The following is a 22,019-nucleotide window of genomic DNA, read 5'->3' as shown; positions in this document are numbered from 1 at the left end:
AGTTCAGCTCCCAGAGCTGTGCCCCAGAGAAAGCGTGGCAGCATGCAGGAGTCACAGTAAATATCAGTGGGGAGGTTTGAACACCCCGATATTTCCGACACTGCCTCCCATTCTTTGATATGGAAAATTTACGTTTCTGGCTCCTATGTTAGGTGCTACAATAAACATAGCAATCCCCTCCTAATCAGACAGAGGCCCTGGATAAAATCTGAAGCTACTCCAGGGAGCATAGCTGGAGCCGTTTCTGAGTCCTCCCAATCGAGTCCATTTGGTCCAGATTAACTGATGTATCAAAATTCTCAACATAAGCCCTGCTTTCAAGGACTTCAGTCACCTGCTCTGACCCTAGCTAAATAAGAACTACTTGAGTAAAATGCTTGGTTCAGGTAGTTGTCCCTGTCAAGCTACCCCAAAACCTCCCTCACCTTGTGACTAAATCTCCCTCGCTCATAATCTTTCTTTCTGCTTTTCTCCCATATTCCTCTTCCTCTTGATGAAATGTCCCAATTGTGTATACAAATCTTATGCTTTTTATATATGTATTAACCATACTTAACTGTGGAGATATTTCCTGTGGTATGGGATGGAATCTTTCACACAATCTAGCTTAGGGCTTCAAGACATCATAATAAATATCTGAATTCATAACAACACCCATACACAAACTTTCTAGTTCTAAGCTTTGGATACATAATGATGAATGAGATAAGTTTCCTGCCACACTCAGGCCTACATTCTATCAGGTAGTATAAGGGCCACATAAAGATTTAATCAGGTGGTGTGATAAGGAGTGATTGAGAGGCTACCTTGATTGATTGGGTGATTGAGGTTGATTTTTCTTAGGAAGTAATTTATAAACTGACACCTGACTGACGAGCAATTAGCCATGGGAAATCTGACATAAAAGCATCCCACATAGGGAGAAGAGCGACTACGAAGGCTCTACAAGCACAACGAGCTCAGCATGTCCAAATACCAGACAAACGAAAAGGCAGGGCTAGACCTTGCAGGCCTTTGTAGACCAGGACATGGAGATTAAATTTTATTCCAAGAGAAATGGGAAGCCATCTGTCATTGGCAGCCCTGCCCTAGTGTAATCCCCTCCCACTGAATATGGGCCAAATTTACTGATTCACTTCTGACAAATACAATATGGTCAAAGAGCTACAAATAGTAAATGATGGAGTGTCACTTCAAGATTAGATTATAAAACATTTGAACAGACATTTCACCTAAGAAGATGTACAGATGAAAAATAAGTACACAAAAGGTGACCAGTGTTATTAGCCAGTAGGAAAATGCAAATTAAAAACAGGTGAAGGCCTGGGGTGGGATGGGAGATGGGTGGACAGGGGCAAATTGGAAAAATGGGGGACAGCTTTAATACTCTCAACAATAAAATAAATTTAAAAAAACACACACACGCAGCTATCAGAATGTCTGAAATTAGAAAGACTGACCATACAAAGTGTTAGAAAGGATGTGGGGCAACTGGAAGTCTTACACACTACCAATGTGAATGTAAAACAGCACAGCCACTTTGAAAACAGTTTGATAGTTTCCTAAAAGCTGCTATGTGACCCAGCCATTCCGTATCTAGGTTTTCACCCAGGAGAAATGAAAGTATATCCATACAAAGTCTTATGCATAAATGTGGATAGAAATTTTATTTGTAATGGCACAAAACTGGAAAACCAATATACATTACTAGGTGAATTATAAACAAATTATGGTATGTACATATAATTGAATACTATAATGGAAGAAGCCAGAAAAAAGAGTGCATATGATATTCCATTTGTATAAAATTCTAAAAAGTGAAACTATGGTGACTGAAAGCAGATCTGTGATTGCCTAATGATGTGGGGTGGCAGGGGAGAGGCTGGAGGGAAGAATCACAAAGGAGCAGGGGAAAACTTTGGGGGACGATGGATACGCTCATTATTTTGATTGTTGATAAGTCACAACTTATCACATTGTACACTTAAAATATATCCTATGTACAGCATGTCAGTTATACCCGCAATAAAGCTGTTAAAAGTGCCCCTCTAGCTTCTACACTATTTTTTCAGAGATTAGCTTCCTCAAAGACTTACCTATACTCTGGCTGCACCAAGGAGCAGTTTTTAGGCTTTCTCCTCCTCTCTGCCTCTGACCCTATTGACCACTTTCTCTTTGAAACTGTCTCCTACCATAAACTCCATGTTAGCAATCTCTCCAGGATTCTCAACTCTGGAGTTGTTCTTCTGGGACTAAAATTAGAGTCAGGGTAAGGACCTGACCACCCGCTGTCCCAAAGGTTTCTTAGGTTTAGCCCTGGCCGGTTTGGCTCAGCAGTTTCTTAGGTTTAACTTGTCCAAAACTGAACTTATATCCCTCCCCAACCCACTCTTCCTTTTCAAGCCCCACTGTTCAATGGCACTGCCATTCCTTTGGTTGCCCTAACCAGAAACTAGGTATCCATACCTGACTAGACTTTTCCTTAACCCAACTGATCACGACGTCCTGCTGCCTAAGTACCTTCTCTGTACACTCTCCCTCTTGCACCCTTTTAGCACCTCCCGGTGCACGCACTCATTGTTGCCTCCGTTGTCTCTGTCCAACCCCTTCAGTGAACTGTACTAGCTCCCGAGAGATCTCCTTACCTGCAGCCTAAGCTGTCCCGTTCCTCTGCTGTCAGATAGGGGTTTTGTTTGTTTGTTTGTTTGTTTTGCTGAAATCTAATTTAGCTTCCTTCACTTGGAATACTGATGTGGAAAATGCCGATATTAATGTAGCCAAGACTGAAAGTGTTCAATTCCACACTCATTGGGCCTCTCAGCACACAGAGCGGGGTTACTGGAGGGTGAGGGAGGGCTGCAGGGAGCCAGCAGGAGCATGCCCAGTCTGTCTGCCCAGAACTGACTGTGGGGGCAGTGGCCTGTGAGGCAAGTGTAAATAAAAAATTTAGCCCAACTCTGGAGTGGCAGGAACTTGGGCAGTGATAGTCAGTCCCCAAAGAGAATTTAAAGAAGTGGATAATCAGATATAGAAACCAGACAAGGCCATTAGAAATAATGATCACCAACAAAGGCACCTGTGATGGTTCATTTTATGTGTCAACCTGCCTAGGTCACAGTGCCCAGATATTTGGTCAAACATTATTCTAGATGTTTCTGTGGAGGTATTTTTTGGCTGAGGTTCACATTCAAATCAGAGGACTTTGAGTAAAGCAGATTGCCCTCCACAATGTGGGTGGGCCTCGTCCAAACAGTGGAACCTTTGCTAGAACAAAGAGCAAGAAGCATATCTGCCAGCAGATACCCTTCAGTCCTGAACTGCAACACGGATTCTTCCCTGGGTCTCCAGCCTGCCGGCCTATCTCATAGTGATAACTGCGTACCAGTTCCCTAAAACGAGAGATGCATTTTCCAGAGTCCAATAGCATTAATCTGTTAGGAAAACCAAGGCTTGAGAGCCAAGGTGGGAGAGCTGAGCGGGAAGAGGGAAGGCTGGCTGTTGGTCTGCCCCTGCAATGTGCTGGGCACGGGGCAGGGAGATGGCAACCAGTAAACACATTCAAAGAGAATTCTATTTTCTTTCATGTGTTTTAAGCATCCAACTGGGAATGGAACATGCTGAACTTTCAAACAAAGCATAGCAGCCATAGCTAATAAAAAATTAATAAAGAATGGTAAAACCAAGACTTGACTGAACAATAATAGCTGACATCTGCATACCATTCACCAAACCTCCTCTCCCAGTCAGTCCCCACACTGCTCTCAGGTGAGCACTGGGGACGATGCCCATGTCACAGAGGGAGACGCAAGTGCTAGGACCTCCTGACCCCTCCGCCTATGGGCCAGGCTTGTCCTGTAGCCTCTTCTGTCTTCCCCTCCACGCAGAACTTCACAAATAACTGAGGAGCCCTGGCCAGTTATGGGAGAGAAAGTAAGGGAGGTCACAGGGAGGTGGAACTAGGAATGAAGGAAACAGTGACAAAAGGAAGAAGAGAAGAACTGGTAAAGAGGGAGACAAAAACGTGGACGGGGCAGCGAGCGGGATTTCTCTGCACCGAAATCAGAAACAGAAAGCTTCAGAGGAAGCTTTGTGCTGAGGAATTCACAGATAAATTCTTCATTTCCCTTCCAGCTCTAAAAGTCAAAACTTCTACAAAATGTCACATTTCCCCTCTTTGTATTTCACTGTGATCCCACTGCAACAAAAGGTTTTCCTCAGCTACCCAAGGGTTTGGCTGTGAAGAGCATGTACTCCACACTGAAAGTAAATTCTTGCATTAGTTATCCAAACTGTTTGAAAGGAGGGACCAAATTTTCAGCTCATATCTCCCTCTTTATCAGCAAATAGTAATTTAAAGCCATTTACCGGAGCTGTGGTTCCCAGCTGACAGAGTGTGGCCTATTAAAATTAATCCTGACAGAAGATCCTTGCTTTCTCCAAGCACATGCAGGCCGTGGTTTATGAACAGGATGGACGGGCGGCCCATCCCAGAGGGCTGGAGGGAGGAAGCGCGTGAAAATGGCGCCTACATCTTTGTTTGCTCAGCTGCTTGGAAAAACTAAGACCGAGGGAAATGGGATTAATCAAGAGGGCAGTTGCCCATGGGGGAAAAAAAATAGGAAGACTCTGGTGAGAAAATCCCAGCCAAATAAGGTTCAAGGCGAAGGGAAAGACTTTTTTTTTTCCTCTTCAGACTTTCACGTGGTCGAGTGTTGTTTGGTGTCAAATCTCCTGTTTCAGGCCACCACAGTGTTTTACGATCTTTTTGATAGTGTGGGAAGAGATCATTTAGGGAAAAAAATGATGAAATGTTTGATTCTCTAAAATTGCATGTGATTTTGTTTTTTAATTAGATATATGACTAGTTGTGATTGAATAACATCTTTCTAAGATTTTTCATATGAATAAATTCACAAATCAGAAAAAAAATAGTCCTTGGAAGATCACATGTGCTGATCTCTGTATAGACAATGTAGCTGGGCCCCCTCTTCTCAGTTTAAGAGACAGAATCTTGAAAAAGATTTAAAATATCTTCCCCTTCCCTTGACTTATTTCACTTCCTTTTGACAGTTTGGCTGATACTCCACCAATAAGATTATTTGGTTCACAAGGATCTTCCTTTGAGACCATAGATCCTTCTAGAAGGAGTGTGGCCTATCAGTCATTTGTACATAAGTGTGAACTTGTTCCAAATGGCTTTCTCACAGAAGCCTAGCCAAGGGCATGACTGACACTAAAAGAGTGGAATTTGATAAGTGGCAAAGGGAGAAAATGAGATTAATTTTGAGCAATTGGAGAGGAAGAATAGACCAGAGAGAATATTATAGCAGGAGGACCCCAGAGGACTTCGTTGCCAGATTGGCAGGCAAGAGGAAGGATGTCAAAACCAAACTTTTCTTGGAATTGGTTCAAATTCAGTGCTAGAAAGCAGAGCCTCCTATACATATATGGACCTCACCTAAGATTTTTCATAAGACACCCAGTGCATTGTGTGTCGTAAGTCTGGCTATAATAATTATTTCATTAGTAAAATATGCTCAGAGAAATATGTTTATATTTCTTTTGTGTTTGAGGAAAGATGGATCTCATATACATTTATCAGAAAACAGAAAAGGACAGTAAGGGAGGTAATTTGCAAAATCACTAAAGGATGAGATTTCATGATTTCAAGCTTCATCAGGGAGGGAGCGGGGAGTTGTGCCTTAGTGGAGGGAAAGAAGAACCAGGTCTCCACGACAATGTCAGCACACCCTGTGCTCACCCCTTGGAGTGTGGTGTACATCAGAGACCATGCAATGAAGAAATGGATGAAGTTAGAGAAAACGGACTACCTTCTCCTCTCACTGGACCTGCCAGAATCAAGCATCTAGTCACCTTGAACATTCTGTCCTGCATGAAAAAACACAGCTCTGAAAAGCTTCAGCTAGAAGTGGAAAAGGAGGAGCAAGGGGTGTCCATGTAATCTATAGTCAGAGGAATTATTGAGAAAAATAACGTCCTCCTTGATTTTCTTTCCAAAAATTGGAGGAAAGAACAGTCAAGCATAGTATAAAAGACAATAAAGGTGTTCCAATCAGAAAATGAAGGGGTGTTGGTGAAATGGGTCAATCCCCAACTATGTTTTAGGGGAAAGGGGTTTGCATACCACTAATTTTGTGGCCAGTTAACTTCTCTGGGCCTCAGTTTCCTCCTGTTTAAAATGAGGGTATTGAACCAGACAGACTCCAAGATGCCTTTCAACACTTAAATTATATGATTCTAGGATGATTAATGTTATAATACATTCTTTGGCAACATCTGCATCTATTTAAGCTCATAAATGTTGAGAAGAAATATTTGGTATGCAGTAAACCAGGAAGCAGGTAGCGCCCTTAAATAAATACTCATCCAGTATTGATGAAGTTTCAGGTTTTATCAAGCTTTGCTGGACTCCCACAGTTGCCTATGTCTTATGAGACTGGATAATGTTTTCCATCACCTAGGATTCTTGGGCTTAATTTAATTTTCATATCTAATGGATGACAGCTCTGAGTTATTTGAGATTGTTTATAAGGTTTTTTAAAAACTGAAGTTGTCAAAATAGCAGAAGACAAGAAAACTGTAATTAATGATGTGGGAGGAACATCATTTCAAGCTGACTGGAGGAAAAAGTGGTTTGAGGGAATAAGTATTTTCTTTATAATGCACAGAAAGAAAAAAACATTAGACAATGTTAATAAAAGGTTGCAAATTGTGGGTCTTTAGCTATATCCAGTCTATAGGATGTGAATTTGTCCAGAGTTTTCCAAAATTATGAATCTGAGTGAATTTAAGATGGGCATGTACTTCGATCTGGGTGAGCGTTCTCCCCCTCCTCCCGCCAGCCACTCTCCTCCCCAGTATCCTACCCAGACCCTTCCCACCTTCATGCCAACTTCCTGGGCACCAGGGCATTGGAGCTTGGGTGTGTGATGCAAGTATAAATCAAGAATTTTGCCCAACTCTTTCCTTTTCTGAGAGGCTACAATTTATACCACAGCAGCTTCCTAGATCACAAGCAGAAGCTGTATACTTGTTACAGGAAAGTGTTCTTTACCTCTAAACCTCCAAGTCTTCCCAAGACTTCTGGGTTTTAAGAAGCCCCACAAATGGTTTTCAGATCATTCATAGAATTAATATCCCCTCATATTATAACCTTCATTGAGAGTGCAGGCGTTTGTCTTTATTTTTGCCCCCCCTTCCCTCAGAATCAAGTGTAAAAAGTACCTTTTAATTCGGAAGGACAGCCTTTCTTTGGGGATGGGGCACCGGTTTCCTTATTTTATAGTCAGATTCATAAGTGATCTAGTCCAAGCATCCTGTTATTTTGAACAATTCCTAAAGAACTGGTTGCAAGCATCTCAAACAACACACAGACGCTGTTTAAAAAGCTCAATATGACATTTTTATCTATAACAAAAGCCATTTTAAAAGTCCAAAGAAAATGATACATTTTTATGATCAGCATGGACACATTAGCATCTCGACCTATTCAGGTGCCATTTTCTACTCCAAATGCGTATTGGAGATTTTGTAAGGAAAAAAAGGTTACGTTGAGATAACCCTTATTTCCTTTCCTTCAGCCCCCCAAAAATGTTTAAATAAATTTGTGGGTACCATAAAGACCTTTTATTTTAGGGTTGGGCCACAGAGTGACCAGTTAAGTTTTTTTCTGGCTGAATGTGTTTTGTTTAGAAGGTGGCGAGTTAAGAGGAAAGGGGAGAATTAAAATATTTGCAAGATGTCATTAATCTCCAGTAAGAGCCTAGCATTGTTGTTTTTTTCCCCCCTTCATTTCAGAACTAATCTAGCTTTCTGTTATTTGGCTCAGAAAAGTCTTAAATCTGTAACAAGAGAGTAACTTCCTGTTCTCAAGAGCAAGGCTGCCAAAGAAAACATTTACAAGAAAAGTCCCAGGGCCAAAAAATTGCCTACTAATTATTTCTCAACCCCCCCACCCCCAATTCAGGAAGGTAAATGCTGTAAATGCTATATGTTAAAACTCGAAAGTATGTATTGAAAAATTAAGAGAAAACCCTCAAGAACTGTTTGCCATTTATTTATATTTTATTGCATTCAAATTACATCAGTTTTATGGCCCTTGGGCACACATTAATGTTTCTTATAAATTTTGTTCGGAATTCCACAAAGATTATACTGTACCTTTATCAAAATACATTATGAAAGCCTTTACCTGGTACCTTCCCGAATGAGGAAGGGAGAAGTAGCTCCCGATTGCAGGAGCGGACCTAGTGCTGCCAGCAAGGCCGTGGGATGGCTACGGGCTGGCCCGACGCCCACAGCGAGGTCCTGGTGTTCTCCTTGGTGACCTGCCTATTCAGTGCCACCCCAATCAAAATCCCAGCAGCCCTTTGGTAGAAATTGACAGACTGTAATATTCATTTGGAAATGCAAAGGACCTAGACTAGCCAGCACAACTTTGAAAAGGAAGAGCAAAGTTGCAGACTATCTGTCCTATGATAAAGCTACAGTAATCAAGACAGTGGGATATTGGTGCCAATATAGGCACCCATCGATATAACAAAACAGAGAGTACAGAAATAGAATTACGCCTATATGGCCAGTTGACTTTCTACAGTGGTACAAGGGCAATTCCGTGGAAAATAGGTAGACCTTTCAACAAATGGTGCTAAAAGAATTGGATATCCATGTGAGAAAACACTTCTTTCATTTATAGTTTTCACCATGTATTAGTAATCTAATCCTGCTTGATCAAATTACCCCCAAATTTAGCAGCATCTACCTCTGGTCTCTCTGCTTCTGGTTTCTCTTTCCAGAAATGCATCTCCAGTCTTCTTTTTGGGCTTTTCCTTTCCTGACAAAGTCAAAAGAGTTACTCTCACATTTGCATATGAGGGAAAGGAGACTACTTAATCTCCTGCTTATCCAGCCACCAGCCACATTCCCCCTACTTTCCTTCTGCACAACCCAAGTCTCTGATATGTGTCCAATAAGAGAAAAGCCTTGGGTTTGCAAATATTCCCAGTGCAACCCCTCCTTCCCAGCATCTGTTATTGTCTCCAGTGCAGTGCAGGAAAATTTTTCCAAGCTATTTCTATTTCACATGATCTGCACAGCAAGGCTAAGGGGCAGGGGTGCAATTCCATTTACTTCCTAGGCAAAGATGCTTACTGGGGCACCGAGCCTCAAAGAGCTGAAGTGACCTAACCAAGGGGACATTGCAATTCAGTGGCAGACCTGGGACCAGCTCCAGGCTTCCCACCCATGTTCCAGAGTCAGACGGGCTTTGCGTTTCAATGGCCTCACCTACAAAATGGTGGTGACATCTTCCACACACAACTGTTGTGAAGGTCCAGTGCACATATGCTGCACTACCTCAGAAACCCTGGTCTCCTTCGCTTCCCCCAGCCCGGCTCTTTCTGGAATGCTTTTCCTTTGTAGATTTCTTCATGCTCATCAAGGTTTGGAATGATCATCTCCAAATTGTGTGTGGTGTCCTTTATGGGAAACTGCCCCCAAGGCACTTACATCATCGGAGAGACAGAAAATGGATGTGAAGATCCATCATTTGCTGTAAGAATAGAAAAGAGGGTACAGAGAATAAGTACCTCTAAGATACAGAGACAGCCTAAGGTCAGGAGGTGCCTGACCCCCTGGGACAGGTTTTGGAGATGGCAGGGTCTTGAGGTGCACATGTTTGTTCTCCTAGCACCTGGCAGGCAGCACCTGGCGTGTGCTGGTTGAACTGAACTGGGCCTCCAAGCCTGGATGTCAGGAAAAGCACCATGGTCTGATGTAGCCTGAGCTCCCCACTCCTTCCCTGAGGACCACTCTGAAGTTTCTAGCGCAGGTAAAAGCATTGCCGGGGAGGAAATGGGTGCCCGGAGTAGACAAGCAGGCTAGCTCAGGTCATCCTTGGTTAGCGTGCCCTCTGACGGGGGGCCGGCCATGTCATATCACCAACTCCAAGCACTTCCCACATGTTTTTCTCTCCCTGGCTAGCTCTGAAATCTGCCCCCTGGGGCATGTCCCACTCAGATTCCAACCCCAGCTCAAGCGCACAGCCTGTATTTTCTGTCCTATGGCTGGCTCTTGCTGCTGGCTCACTACGCAGCAGACCCTCTCTGACTGCAGGATCCTGGGGGACACCTGCTCCTGCTGAGCCCAGTCCTGTTTCCTGTCAGCTGCCCAGGCATTCTCCGGGCCTCCAGGTCACACCTGCAGTCCCTGAGCTCAGGTATCCACAGGCAATATCCTGAAGGAACTTTTCTCACTGCCGGTTTGGGGGACGTACGTGTCTGCCTAAAGCAAGCAGTTTTATCCGCCCCTTCCTTTCTCATTCGCAATGTTGGCAAAGGCATCAGGAAACCACATTCTCACCCTGTTGGTGAGAGTTTCAATGGATTCCCATTTCCACCGGCCAAACTGGACTGTGTACACCAAAAGACTGAAATGTACATAACTTTTGACCCAGCAATTCCTTTTGTAGGAATTGATCCTGAGAAAATAATTAGGCAACTGTAGAAAAACAAATTGTACAAGACGGTTCGTCAATTGTTCAAAAAGGAGTAAAGACAACCTTCAAAATTCCAACAATAGCGAACAGGTCGAGTAAATCATAGGATATCAATAAAATGGAATCTAATTAATTGTAAGAAACAGTGATGTAGAGATATATAAAGAATCAGCATAAGTGAAAAGTGGTTACAGAAGTGTGTGATGACGACAGGCGGGATTCACTGAGTGCTTCCTCTATGCCAAGCATTATTCTAAGAGCTTCACAGATATGAACTGCTTAATCGGCACACCAACCCCAGTTAGGAAAGAACCGTCACCGCCCCCATTTTACAGGGGCGTGAAGAGATTCTGTGACTTGTCCAGGGCACACACTAAGAGACTGGGCTCTACACACTCTAGATTCCACATCTCTCAGTACTGTCATTCTGTGTCTCACAATAGGGTCATATTTGTTTTAAGAACAAAAACAAAATAAATGATGTGAGGGTGGGGTATGGAGGCGGGGTAAGGGGTCAGAAAGTCTAGAAGGACTAGAATAAAAATATTAATTGAGGAACTATTATGTTATTTTTCTTTTTAAAGTTATATACACTGCTGTTCTTCGTTTCAATAGAATAACTTTACCATGTAACATTAGAGTTCATGCTCCCAGTTCTACACATTACCCCTGCTCAGGAGGAGTTGAAGAGTTGAATTCTTTCAGGTGGTGGGCCAGGGGTCACCAAAGTAAATTCTGACAAAGATCAAGAAGGGTCATCTCTATCTCTTTCCATTTCAGTCTGTAGCGCTTAGGAACTCACTTTGTCTTTCTGAATAGTTCAAATAATGTTTAGAATTTTCCACATGTTGAAGATATTTAAAAATACAAAGGCCCCAGCCCTATCCAGGTGGCTCAGTTGGTTGGAGCATTGCCTCGTACACCAAAAAAGAAGGTTGCGGGTTCGATTCCCAGTCAAGGCACATACCTAGATTGTGGGTTCCATCCCTGGTCAGGGCGCATACGGGAGGCAGCCAATCAACGTTTCTCTCTCTGTGTGTCTCTTTCCCCCATTCCTTCCTCTCTCCCTAAAAAAAAAAAAAATCAATAAGCATATCCTCAGGTGAGGATTAAAAAAAAAATACAAAGACCCCAGATAGAGACCATGCTATAGAATGATCCGTGGTATTCTCTGAATGTAAAATTACCCGCTAAATTTTTCTTTTTTTTTTTTCTTGTTTTAGAAAAACGAGAGAGGAGGGAACGTGGGGATGCTCACAGAGCAGTGCTCGCGTCTGCCTTGCTCCCCTGGGGATGACGTTCTCCATGCCGCTGCGTTTCATTTAGCCTCGGCTTCCACCAGCTCCTCCGGGGGCCCAGGGGCGCCAGGGCGCTCCACCACTCCGCCACTCCGGGTGCAGCTTCTCTCCCGTTCCCCAGGACTGTGTTTGTCCGAGATGCTCCCTTGTCAGGATGTGCCCAGGGCGTGGTGTCCCACCGCTAGAACCCCCAGGAGTGAGAGGAGCCAGAGGCAGCAGAGCTGCGTGAACACCGCACTGGGCGCTCGCCTCGCTGCCTCCCGCGTAGGTGTGACAGCCCAGGCTCGCAGAAGGTGGAGCTGACGTTCAGAGAGCTTTGATGACTTGCCCAAGGTCCTACAATCATAATTTAATCACAAGTTTGGCTTCAAAATGCACATTTTTCCTTTTTACTCCATCCTGACTCACAGGGGTCTACCCGACTGAGTCACTTTGCTTTATTTCTTTCTGTTTTTGTTTTTGAAGCAGGGCAGAGGGGGACTGGGCAAAAAGGAGGGTGATTTTTTTTAAGTAAAAACTATTTTTGTATTTTATAATGATGTATGTATCTTATTCTTTTCAGAAGGGGCGTTAACTAGTTAAGTTTCAGAGTTTAAACACACACACCCTATCTTGTGGTTTATAAATGCTTCTATGGATTACACTGATTGAAAGCTCACCCTGCCCTGACCTTGACTCTCACCCCAGAGTCCGTTCCACTCTCTACCCCTGCACATGCTCATGGGTGAAACACAGACAACATATAGAACAAAATATATGGCATTTATTAAACAGATGTGACACGGGTTATTATAATATCAAAGTAGAGCATGCACGAACAAATCATTACCAATTACTCATTCGTTTAACAAAAACACCAATCAATACTGAAAACATGAAATGATTAAATTTTGACAACATACAAAATTCTCTTTCAGTTAAAGTGAGAAAGAAAGAAAAAAAATCACAGGTCGAATAAATATAGTGATTTGCTGGCTCCCCAGAGGCACAAGCACAGGTTGAACCAGGGGATCAGCACCGGAGCGAAGCATGTCTGCCCACACGAGGACCTGAGGACCATCTCCCGAGGCTGCACCCAACCCCCGCACCCAGTGGAGACAGCGCCTGCCCTGGGACTCCCTCCCTCCCAGGGTCACGTGTCCCCGGTGCCCTGCTCTGGTGGGCAGGCTTCTCTGTACCAGAGAAATACTGCCTCTAATACTTTTACGGGTAAACAAAACTTTCATGCGGTAACAAATGGTCCTGGTGTGAACAACATGAAATTTCAAATGAATGCCCTTTTTCCTCCCCACTGAAGTCTAGTAAAACAAAATAAATTGTGAGGGAATTCTCCGGACAGGACTTCAGTGGAGACATGGAAAACTAACAATGGCCCAGTACAGCGGAATAGTCTGGTTTGGTGTTTGAAATGTGACCTTGTAAACTTTTTCCTGCCCTCCCCCTCCCTCCACTTTTCCTTCACGTTTTATGAAATGGATCAGAACTGCAGCAATTTCCACTCTGGCTTAGGCTGGGTGTATGAAGAAGCAACAGTCACCCTATCAGACGTCAAGCTGCCGGGTTCCAGGGCCTTTGTCCATCTGCAGAGTTCAGGTGTCGGAGTGCCTAGGTCAGGGATTTCTTCATGGTCAGCTCCAGGACGCGTGCGTACGGGGCATAGTTCCTGGACGGCATCGCAACTTCACGGGTCCGATTTGTTTCGCTGAGAAACGAGAAAAGCCTGGTCAGGAAGACGAAACAGAACTCTCCATGCCCTTGGGTAAGTCCACCGTAGGAAATGGCTTTTCAACACTTAAAAATAGACTGTAATAATGCAGTGGAATATTTCATTTAAATGTTACAAAAGGGACCATTATTTGTAGCAAATTTTAAAGGTTTAGCACGTGCAAGGCATCGATGATTCAGGAAAATATAAAGCATGCGTTGAAGGAACTCATAATTTGGTGGGAAAGAGATGGTCATAAATAATTTTAATGTGATGCGTTGGGCACTACTACAATACAGACATAAAGGGCTGTGCTGGATAGTCTCCACTGGCCTTCAGATCTACTCCCCCTCTTCCACCTCACTCTGAGCCCTGGACGCCTGGGTCCGCATCAATGGACTCCCTCGCCCTTTAGCTCCCGGTTGGTTTGGACCAATCAGAACATGGTAGCGGAGATGAGGAAACAGAAGGACCGAGACATCAGGACATTTGTTCCCTCCCAGCCAGGTGGCAGCTTGCAGTTGGCCATACTCCTCTGGCTAAGCCACCATTCAGCCCTGCCTTCTGCCACCTCCGCTGGCTTTCACCCCTGCTTCTTCAGGTCCAGACCCTGCCACTGTCCCTTGTTTATGTCCCATAAAGCTGCCCAAATCTTTACAAATGGTCCCTTCATTTAAATCTCTTCAATATTCCCTTCCAGCTAGGACCCTGAGAAATACAATAAATATATTATGGGCAAACTGAGTGCAGAACAAGCAGGAGGGCATCTGGAAATTCGCACAGGGAGGGTGAATCTTGAAGGATTCTTAGGCATTCCTCAAGTGAGCAAGGAGGAGTTGGGAATCCAGGCAAAAGAAACAGTATGTGCCCAGGCAAAGAGGGGTGAACCAAAGGCTGCAGGTGTGGAAAGGAGACACGCTCGGTTCAACTGGAGCAAAGACTCCATGATGGAAAGCGGAGGAAGATGAGACACAGTGGAGAAGGGCCCTTTGTGCTCTGCTAAGGAGTTCAGAGGGGACAGGAAGTCACTAAAAGCTTTTAGGGGGTGGGGGAAAAGGATATGCTCATATTTTTAATTCTAGCAAGATACCTTGGTACTGCTGAGAGCTGACTACTGAGGGGTCAGTCTGGAGGCAGAAGGTTAGAAGACTTGCTATTTAAGAGGTGATCGTGCCCGGCCAGTGTGGCTCAGTGGTTGAGCATTGACTCATGCACCAAGAACTCATGGGTTTGATTCCTGGTCAGGGCACATGCCCAGGTTGTGGGCTAAATCCCCAGTGGGGAGCATATAGGAGGTGGCCAATTGATGTTCTCTCTCATCGATGTTTCTATCTCTCTTTCCCTTCCTCTCTCTCTAAAAATCAGTAAAGAAAAGAGGTGATCACAAGAATGAATTCTAACATGGGTAGATGCTCAACCACTGAGCCACACCAGCCAGATCGGCTGGACAATACACAGGTTTTAAAATCTGCATATAACTGGACCCACACAGTTCAAACCCATGTTCTTCAAGGGTCAATGGTATTTTCAGCCTGCAATTGGAAATCCGTGTATACTGAGGACCTGCTTGTTATACTCAGATTTTTGACTGTGTGGGGGTTGGTGCCCCTAATTCTTATATTATTTAATAGTCAACTGTATATTACTTCCAGGTTTAGCCTGCAGAAACCTTCTACGTAATTCTCTATGATTTCTCTTTCCTTTTGCACAGAGGATACAGTGGAGGGCCCAAGAGGACTCCAAAACCCAGGCAGAGTCGCTAGATCTGAGATTCCTGGGTTCCTGAATGACTGTGTGGAGCAAGGCCCATGCCAACCTCCCTGGATTGTGGTGAGAAATCAATCTTTACTGTGCTCAGCCCCCAAGATCTCTGGGCTGTTAGAGCAGCTACATTCCTTATCCCGACTGTTGCAATGACCCATTGTATATATAAGATATAAGACCCAACTCCCTTTCCCCTAACTTCCCATGTCCAATTGTTCACCAAGTAGTATGGAATCTACCTCCTAACGTACTCTTTTGTCATCTCTCTTCTCTATTCAGTCAGGCACTCTTAGTTCAGGCCCTCATAATTTATCTTTGAATACTAGGGTGGTATCCTAAAGGGTCTCCCTGACTCCAGTGCTGGCAAAGTCTTCCCCCTCCCCGAATTCACTATCCATTTCGCTGTCAAGGACATCTTCCTGGAAAGACCATCAGAGGACGTTACTGTTCTTAAAACTCTCCAAACTCTCCCTATCACTTCCTGGGTGACGTCCAAGTCCTCTGTCTGGTCTAGAGGTCCATCTCCTCTGCCATCTCCTGCTCTGTCTCCTGGCTGGCCTTGCAAACTGACACTGGAGTCTCATCATCACCGCACTGTGCCCGCCTCTCTGCCAAGCTATGCTGCCCGCGCCACCTCGAAGGCGTCCCTACTCCAATCGATCTGATGAATCCCTGCCTATATTTCAAGACTCAAACCAAGCATCACCTCCAATGTGACAATTTCCCTGACTCCCACACTAGTGATAGAAATGAACCTTCCTTTCTTTATTTACATAGTTTCCTTGAGCGGAGCTGCTCAATTTCCTGCTTCCCAAAGGTTCCCTCTTGCTCAACTTTCCCACCACTGACACCTCTCATTACCCTGCACTGATTTTCAACTAAAGGGTAGTAGGGAGACAGCTTCTTAATGGGGTCTATTAGACTTCACATGTCTCTCCCCCAATTGATTCGATGTGTCCTTTCCAGGCCCTCCTCCACCTTACCCCCCCTAACATCTTGAGGTGACTGTCACACAGGCTCCTGACACGCCCCTGGAAGCACCTCACTGCACCTACTGGTCTATGCATGGTTCACATTTCTTCTGGGTGTAACTTCTGGGAGGGCGGAAACTATCTCATTCGCCTTCCTGACCCCAGAAGCTCACTCAGGCCAGGCACCGAGCTCTCCATCCACATCCAGAAGACAGGAAACCAGAGAAGAAGGGTGTCGAGAAGCGGTCAGCCACCTGCCACAGGCGGGAGGCCACAGGCCCTGCCAAAGCAGGCTCCTCCGTGACCTCCCCAGGCAGTTCCGTCGAGTGCCAGGGGTAAAAGCCAGATGGCAATTTCTGCCAACTACTGTGAAAATTCCACATAACAGAAATGGTCTCTGGGGACAATATCCTAAAAGCCCATAAAGTGCAGAAATATTTATAAAGGTGGACCTTCTGGGTTTCAAAAACAGGCTCTTATATCCCAACCAAAAAGAGGTGAGGTATTTTATTTGGTTGATCACTAGGAAACAATAAGATTTCAAGAACACAAATAAGTTTTCAAACATATAATTGAAATTCGACCATTTTCTTTAACACATTAAGGCTATTGTTAACCTTTTATAAATCCATAAAGAGGCAGTTCCCCTGGGGGAAATGATAGCAGAATCAGCAACTAAAGCTTTGACAAAAGCGACTTTGTGTTCTGGGCTCTACAACAAAAATTTGAAAATGTAGGCATTTTAAAGTGCTTACTGTGTGCTCGGCACTCATGACCACAGGGAATATCTTTCATTAAATTGTACCTATTAAGACATAATTTATGAGTTTGCTGGAAGCCAGGTTTTACTTGGAGCAGGAGAAAGAAGCCTCTTTTCTTTCTTTTCTTTTTGTTTGTTTGTTTGTTTGTTTCCACTCTTCTCTGGGACCTGAGGTTAGCTGACCTGAAATTGTTCCCAGTGGCTTTAATTAACATACATTAAACCTTTCAAATAAAGCTGTTCAATCTTTTATTTTATAAACAGGAGGTTAAGAGCCCCTGAAATCACAGTGAGTACCTTCTCACTTCTGCCCCTTCTCCTTGCTCTCTAGGAATCGGTGTAACACAGAGATCAGGCCGGGGAGGAGAAGGATCTGGAGAGCAGAACCTGGAGGCAGAGAGATGGCACTGATCAGATTACAGGTGACTGTCTAGGCTCATGAGGTTGGTGGCAGTGGGAACTGAGTTATGAAGGGACAAACAGCACAGTATGGGTGAGTGAGTCAGGAGCAGACGATCAGGTCTCAAAGGGACTGCAGTTTACTGAGTTTAGGTCACCGGGAAACCAGTGGCAGCAAAAGAAAAATATGAAAATGTGGTCACTGCACTGGGGACATTATATCTGTCACCTCATTTCAGCAAGCTTCTGGGGGAATTATTATCAAAATCTCGCTATTCTAGGTGAGGAAACTGACTTGCAAAGAGGTTAGGAATTTACCCAACCAATGCTGCAGATGGAGAAAGAGGCAGATCCAGGACCCAAACCCAGATCTAACTTCCAGCCAGTGTTCAACTACTACTAAGAGAAAATGACTTCGACGGACAGAACGACTGGCTCGGTGGTGCATCCGCTGGGCATGAGGATGGAGCAGACAGCAGCTGGCGTGCCCAGCCGGCAGCCGGAAATGAGGACTTGATGCAGACAGAGGGAGTCAGCTGCTTGATGACTCAGCCACAGGGAGGCCAGGGTTAGGCTCTGAGCTTGGATGCCATCTTTGTAGAAAGTGCTATGACCGGGGTAGAACCATGAGGAGTTCCCACAGTGAGATCTTAGAGGAAAAAGAGGAGGCATCAAAAATATGAAGGACAGCCCTGGCCGGTTTGGCTCAGCGGTTAGAGTGTCAGCCTGCGGTCCCGAGAGACCCAGGTTCGGTTCCTGCTAAGGGCACATACCTTGGTTGCAGTTTGTCCCCGGCCCTGGTTGGGTCATGCAGGTGGCAACCACTCGATGTGTCCCTTCACATGGATCTCTCTCTCTCTCTCTCTCTTTCTCTCTCTCTCTCTCCCTCCCACTTTATCTGAACAAAAAAATGAAAAAAAAAAAAATATATATATATATATATGAAAGACAGGCCAGGGAGGCAGGAGTGAACCAAGAGAGAAAAGTCCTACAAGGATAAGAAACAGACATTCTTCTATGTAAGAAGAACTATCAAATGCTACAGAGGAATGGCTCCGGTCAACAAATATTAAGTGACCATTATAGCGAAGTACTATTCTAAGTAAGTCCAGAGAGATAGCAATCAGTCAAATGGATGAAAATCCCTGCCCTCATGAAGCTTACATTCTATAGAGGGAGAGAGATAATAAATACAAAGATGTAAAATGTGAGCAAGAAATGTTTTTCCAAGTCCTTTATTAAATAAATCCTATTATAATACAGATCAGCTGCCTAAGCCCCACTTGGTGTGTATCTTTCATTCATTCAGCCAACAAATGTTTATTGAACATGAATAAATGCTAGACCAGGGGGTGGCAGCCTAGGGTCCCTGTCCACAGGCTACCCAGTGTTGGCAGGGACAGGGAAAATGAGGAGCTGGGGCTAATAAAAGAGGCATAGACGGCTCTATGATGTCAATTCTATTTTCAGCAGTACATAAATACAGAACAGCTCTAACAGACAGATGCTATTAGTCGTAGCACAGTGTAAACCCTTGTAGGTCTAAGGAGAAACGAGTCGTAGGTGCCGGCTACACTACAATGAGACCTTGTGCCTGTCGACTGGATCACACTGGGACCACTCTGATGTCTCAGCTGACAGAGAGCTCATCAACCACTGGGCCTGTCTAGAGGGTTTCAGACCACTGATAGTTTTCTTTGTTGTTGTTAATGTTTTCATTAATTTTCTAGAGAGAGAGGAAGGGAGAGAAAGATAGAAACATCGATGTGAGAGAGAAACACCCTACTGGGGATCGAGCCCACAACTCGGGCATGTGCCCTGATTGGGAATCGAACGGGACCTCGCAGTCCATGGGACAACGTTCAATCCACTGAGCCAGACCGGCCGGGCATACCAGGCCACTGATAGTTTAATTGAAGGGCTCAATACATACTAAGGCACTACACACTTGATTAAACTATTAAGAAAATCACTAATAACCACCAATAAAAATTACGTTAAATTGTATTAGCACACACAAATTCATTTATATTTGATACAGTGTCTTACATGGAAAGTAAGAGTTTTTACATAGTTAAGAGTAATAATTGCGCCCTGGCCAGTTTGGCTCAGTGGTTAGAGCGTCGGCCTGTGGACCAGAGAGACCCGGATTCGGTTCCCGCTAAGGGCACGTACCTCGGTTGCAGTTTGTCCCCGGCCCTGGTTGGTTGTGCGGGTGGCAGCCACTCGATGTGTCCCTTTCACATCGATGTTTCTCTCTCTCTCTCTCTTCCTCTCTCTCCCTCCCACTCTGTCTGAACAGAAAATGGAAAAATGTCCTCGGGTGAGGATAAAACAAAACAGAAACAGAACTGGGAATTTTGTTAGAACATACACAACACAATTTAGTGACTCTATTTATTATTTTAAAACCACAAACGCACCACACCAGGACTCAGAAGGCCTAGTTCTAATCCTGGCTGTGTGGCTTCCAGTTAATCACTTTATCTGTCTGGGCTTCAGTGTTGGTATCTACAAAATATGGGGATTAAGCCCTGGCCAGTTTGGCTCAGCGGTTAGAGTGTCGGCCTGTGGACCAAACAGACCCGGGTTCGATTCCGGCCAAGGGCACGTGCCTCGGTTGCAGTTCGTCCCACCTGTAGGTACCGGCAGCCACTCGATGTGTCTCTCTCACATCGATCTTTCTCTCTCTCTCTCCCCCTCCCACTCTGTCTGAAGATAAATAAAAATAAATAAATAAAACGGGGATTAAGCTAAATATGGGACTTCTGATTTGTTTTGGCCATAGAACTCTTTATTCAAACAAAATCTCACTTGGACTCTATTATATAAAATCCACTGAAAGCTGGGTTTTCTCAGATTGTTTTCTTCCGGTGATGGTGGTGGTGCTGGGGGTCCCCACCGTCCAGCTCCTCACTTACATCCTTGCCCCAGAGCCCTGGCACAGAGTGCAGGGGTTCCAAGAAGCACAGGTGGGAAACCACTGCCCCAAATTTTCTCCCAAGACCCCGAGGCCCTCACCACCCGCACTGGCAAGGCGCCTGCCACATAGTAGGCACTTAATAAATATCTGTGCGGAAACGCACGAAAAGCACTCCGCCTGTTCGGAAACGTGGGTTTGTAGTTTTCATTTCCTCCGCTGATTGACCCAGGTAGTTAAAGTGCTAAGATGGACCCTGGGGGAGAGCAAATGCTACGTTTATGGAAAGGCTGCTTCTAGATACCGAAGTGGCTTCCAAGTTCACCGTGGCCATAAGTTACGGGTCTGTCAGCACTTCCATTATGAAAACCGCTCTGTGGTTTCATAACTTCACCATGAAAGTTTGCTTCAGGCTATCCTCCGGCACACAAATTGAAAAGCGTGTTTTAAGCCAAAATGTGGGAATTAGAAAACAAACAACTGATTGGTTTCAGACACAGTTTTGTACCCGTCCGAGCCAAACAAGATTTATTATGTGGGCAATTAGAGTGGACTAAGCCACTTGGTTCTTAAAAAATAAAAAGGAGGGAAATGGCCTATTTATATTTCAAAAGGAGTCCCTGGATATGATCAATCATTCTTTCTGGCTAGGTTTTTTAATTTTTAAATTATTTTATTGAATTTAGAGAGGGAAAGAGATCAATTTGTTTTTCCACTTATTCATGCATTCATCGGTTGATTCGTATATGTGCCCTTAGTGGGGATCGAACCTGCAACCTTGGTGTATCCGTATGATGTTCTTGAGCTACCCAGCCAGGGCATTTTGGGGAATATTTTTATCATGTACTTTGTGCCCCACATGGATGAGACCTGGAGTCTATTTACATATTCTTCCCTCCCCCCTTTTTTAAAAATGCATTTCTGTTTTTTAACATTTTCTATTAATCATATCAGAATGACAAAATTGCCTTGTTTTACCAGAAAGCAAGCAATGGAAATGAGAACAATGTGACTTTGGTTACCTAAATCACAAGCCACACGTCATCAGCATCTTTCTTACAAACTTGTTATATGTCCTCTTTGGGCCAAGCACAGGTTTGAGCACCTAGAAACAGTGTTACTGGTTCCCAGGCTCGAATCTTACTAGGGAGAGACTCAGGCGTGGGCGTGTGGAGCTTACCAGAGCCTGGCGGTGCTCAAGCCCAGAAATGAAATGGAATGCAGCAGGCTATAGCTACGGTATATCTGCTCACGACTAAAGCACATCGTTTATTTTTCAGATTCGGTGCTTGACAATACTCCGTTATGGTACTAGGAACAGATGAACTTTGTTCAAGGTTTAGACTGTCCCTCCTCTGTATAACAGAAGCACCTCACAGGTCCCTCTCACACTGTTATAAATGATTGCCAAATATCTGCTCCCCTTCCAGACGGCTCTCTGGGACAGGAACTAAATCTCATTCTTCTCCATGTTATAACTGTCTGGCACAGGAAAGGTACTCAAGAGATGTCTGTGGCCCGGCTGGGGTGGCTCAGTGGTTGAGCATCGACCCATGCACCAAGAGGTTACCAGTTTGATTCCTGGTCAGGGCACATGCCCAGGTTGTGGGCCCGATCCCCAGTGAGGGGCATGCAGGAGGTGGCCAATAGATGTTCTCTCTCATCAATGTTTCTATCTCTCCCTCT

At 44.5% G+C, this 22,019-nt stretch overlaps 1 protein-coding gene across 2 annotated transcripts in view; it reads right to left on the bottom strand.

Moving 5' to 3' along the window:
- Positions 1–12,595: 12,595 nt before the first annotated feature.
- LOC118634185 (myocardial zonula adherens protein) overlaps positions 12,596–22,019 on the bottom strand; it is a 96,937-nt gene continuing 87,513 nt past the window's right edge. Inside the window, exons 13-14 of one of the 2 annotated variants that reach the window (XM_036268536.1) lie at positions 17,312–17,401; positions 12,596–13,516 (exon numbers count right to left, since the gene is read on the bottom strand). In XM_036268536.1, the coding sequence (XP_036124429.1) occupies positions 13,420–13,516; positions 17,312–17,401 (187 nt within the window). In that variant the 3' untranslated portion in view covers positions 12,596–13,419. The remainder of the gene's footprint in view (positions 13,517–17,311; positions 17,402–22,019) is intronic. The other variant, XM_036268545.1, reaches the window with a different exon arrangement.

Source organism: Molossus molossus, unplaced genomic scaffold (genome assembly GCF_014108415.1).
Source record: "Molossus molossus isolate mMolMol1 unplaced genomic scaffold, mMolMol1.p scaffold_m16_p_1, whole genome shotgun sequence".
Taxonomy (NCBI): Eukaryota; Metazoa; Chordata; class Mammalia; order Chiroptera; family Molossidae; genus Molossus; species Molossus molossus.
The sequence above is the reverse complement of the archived record's forward strand: the minus strand, read 5'-3'. Positions and strand labels throughout refer to the sequence as shown.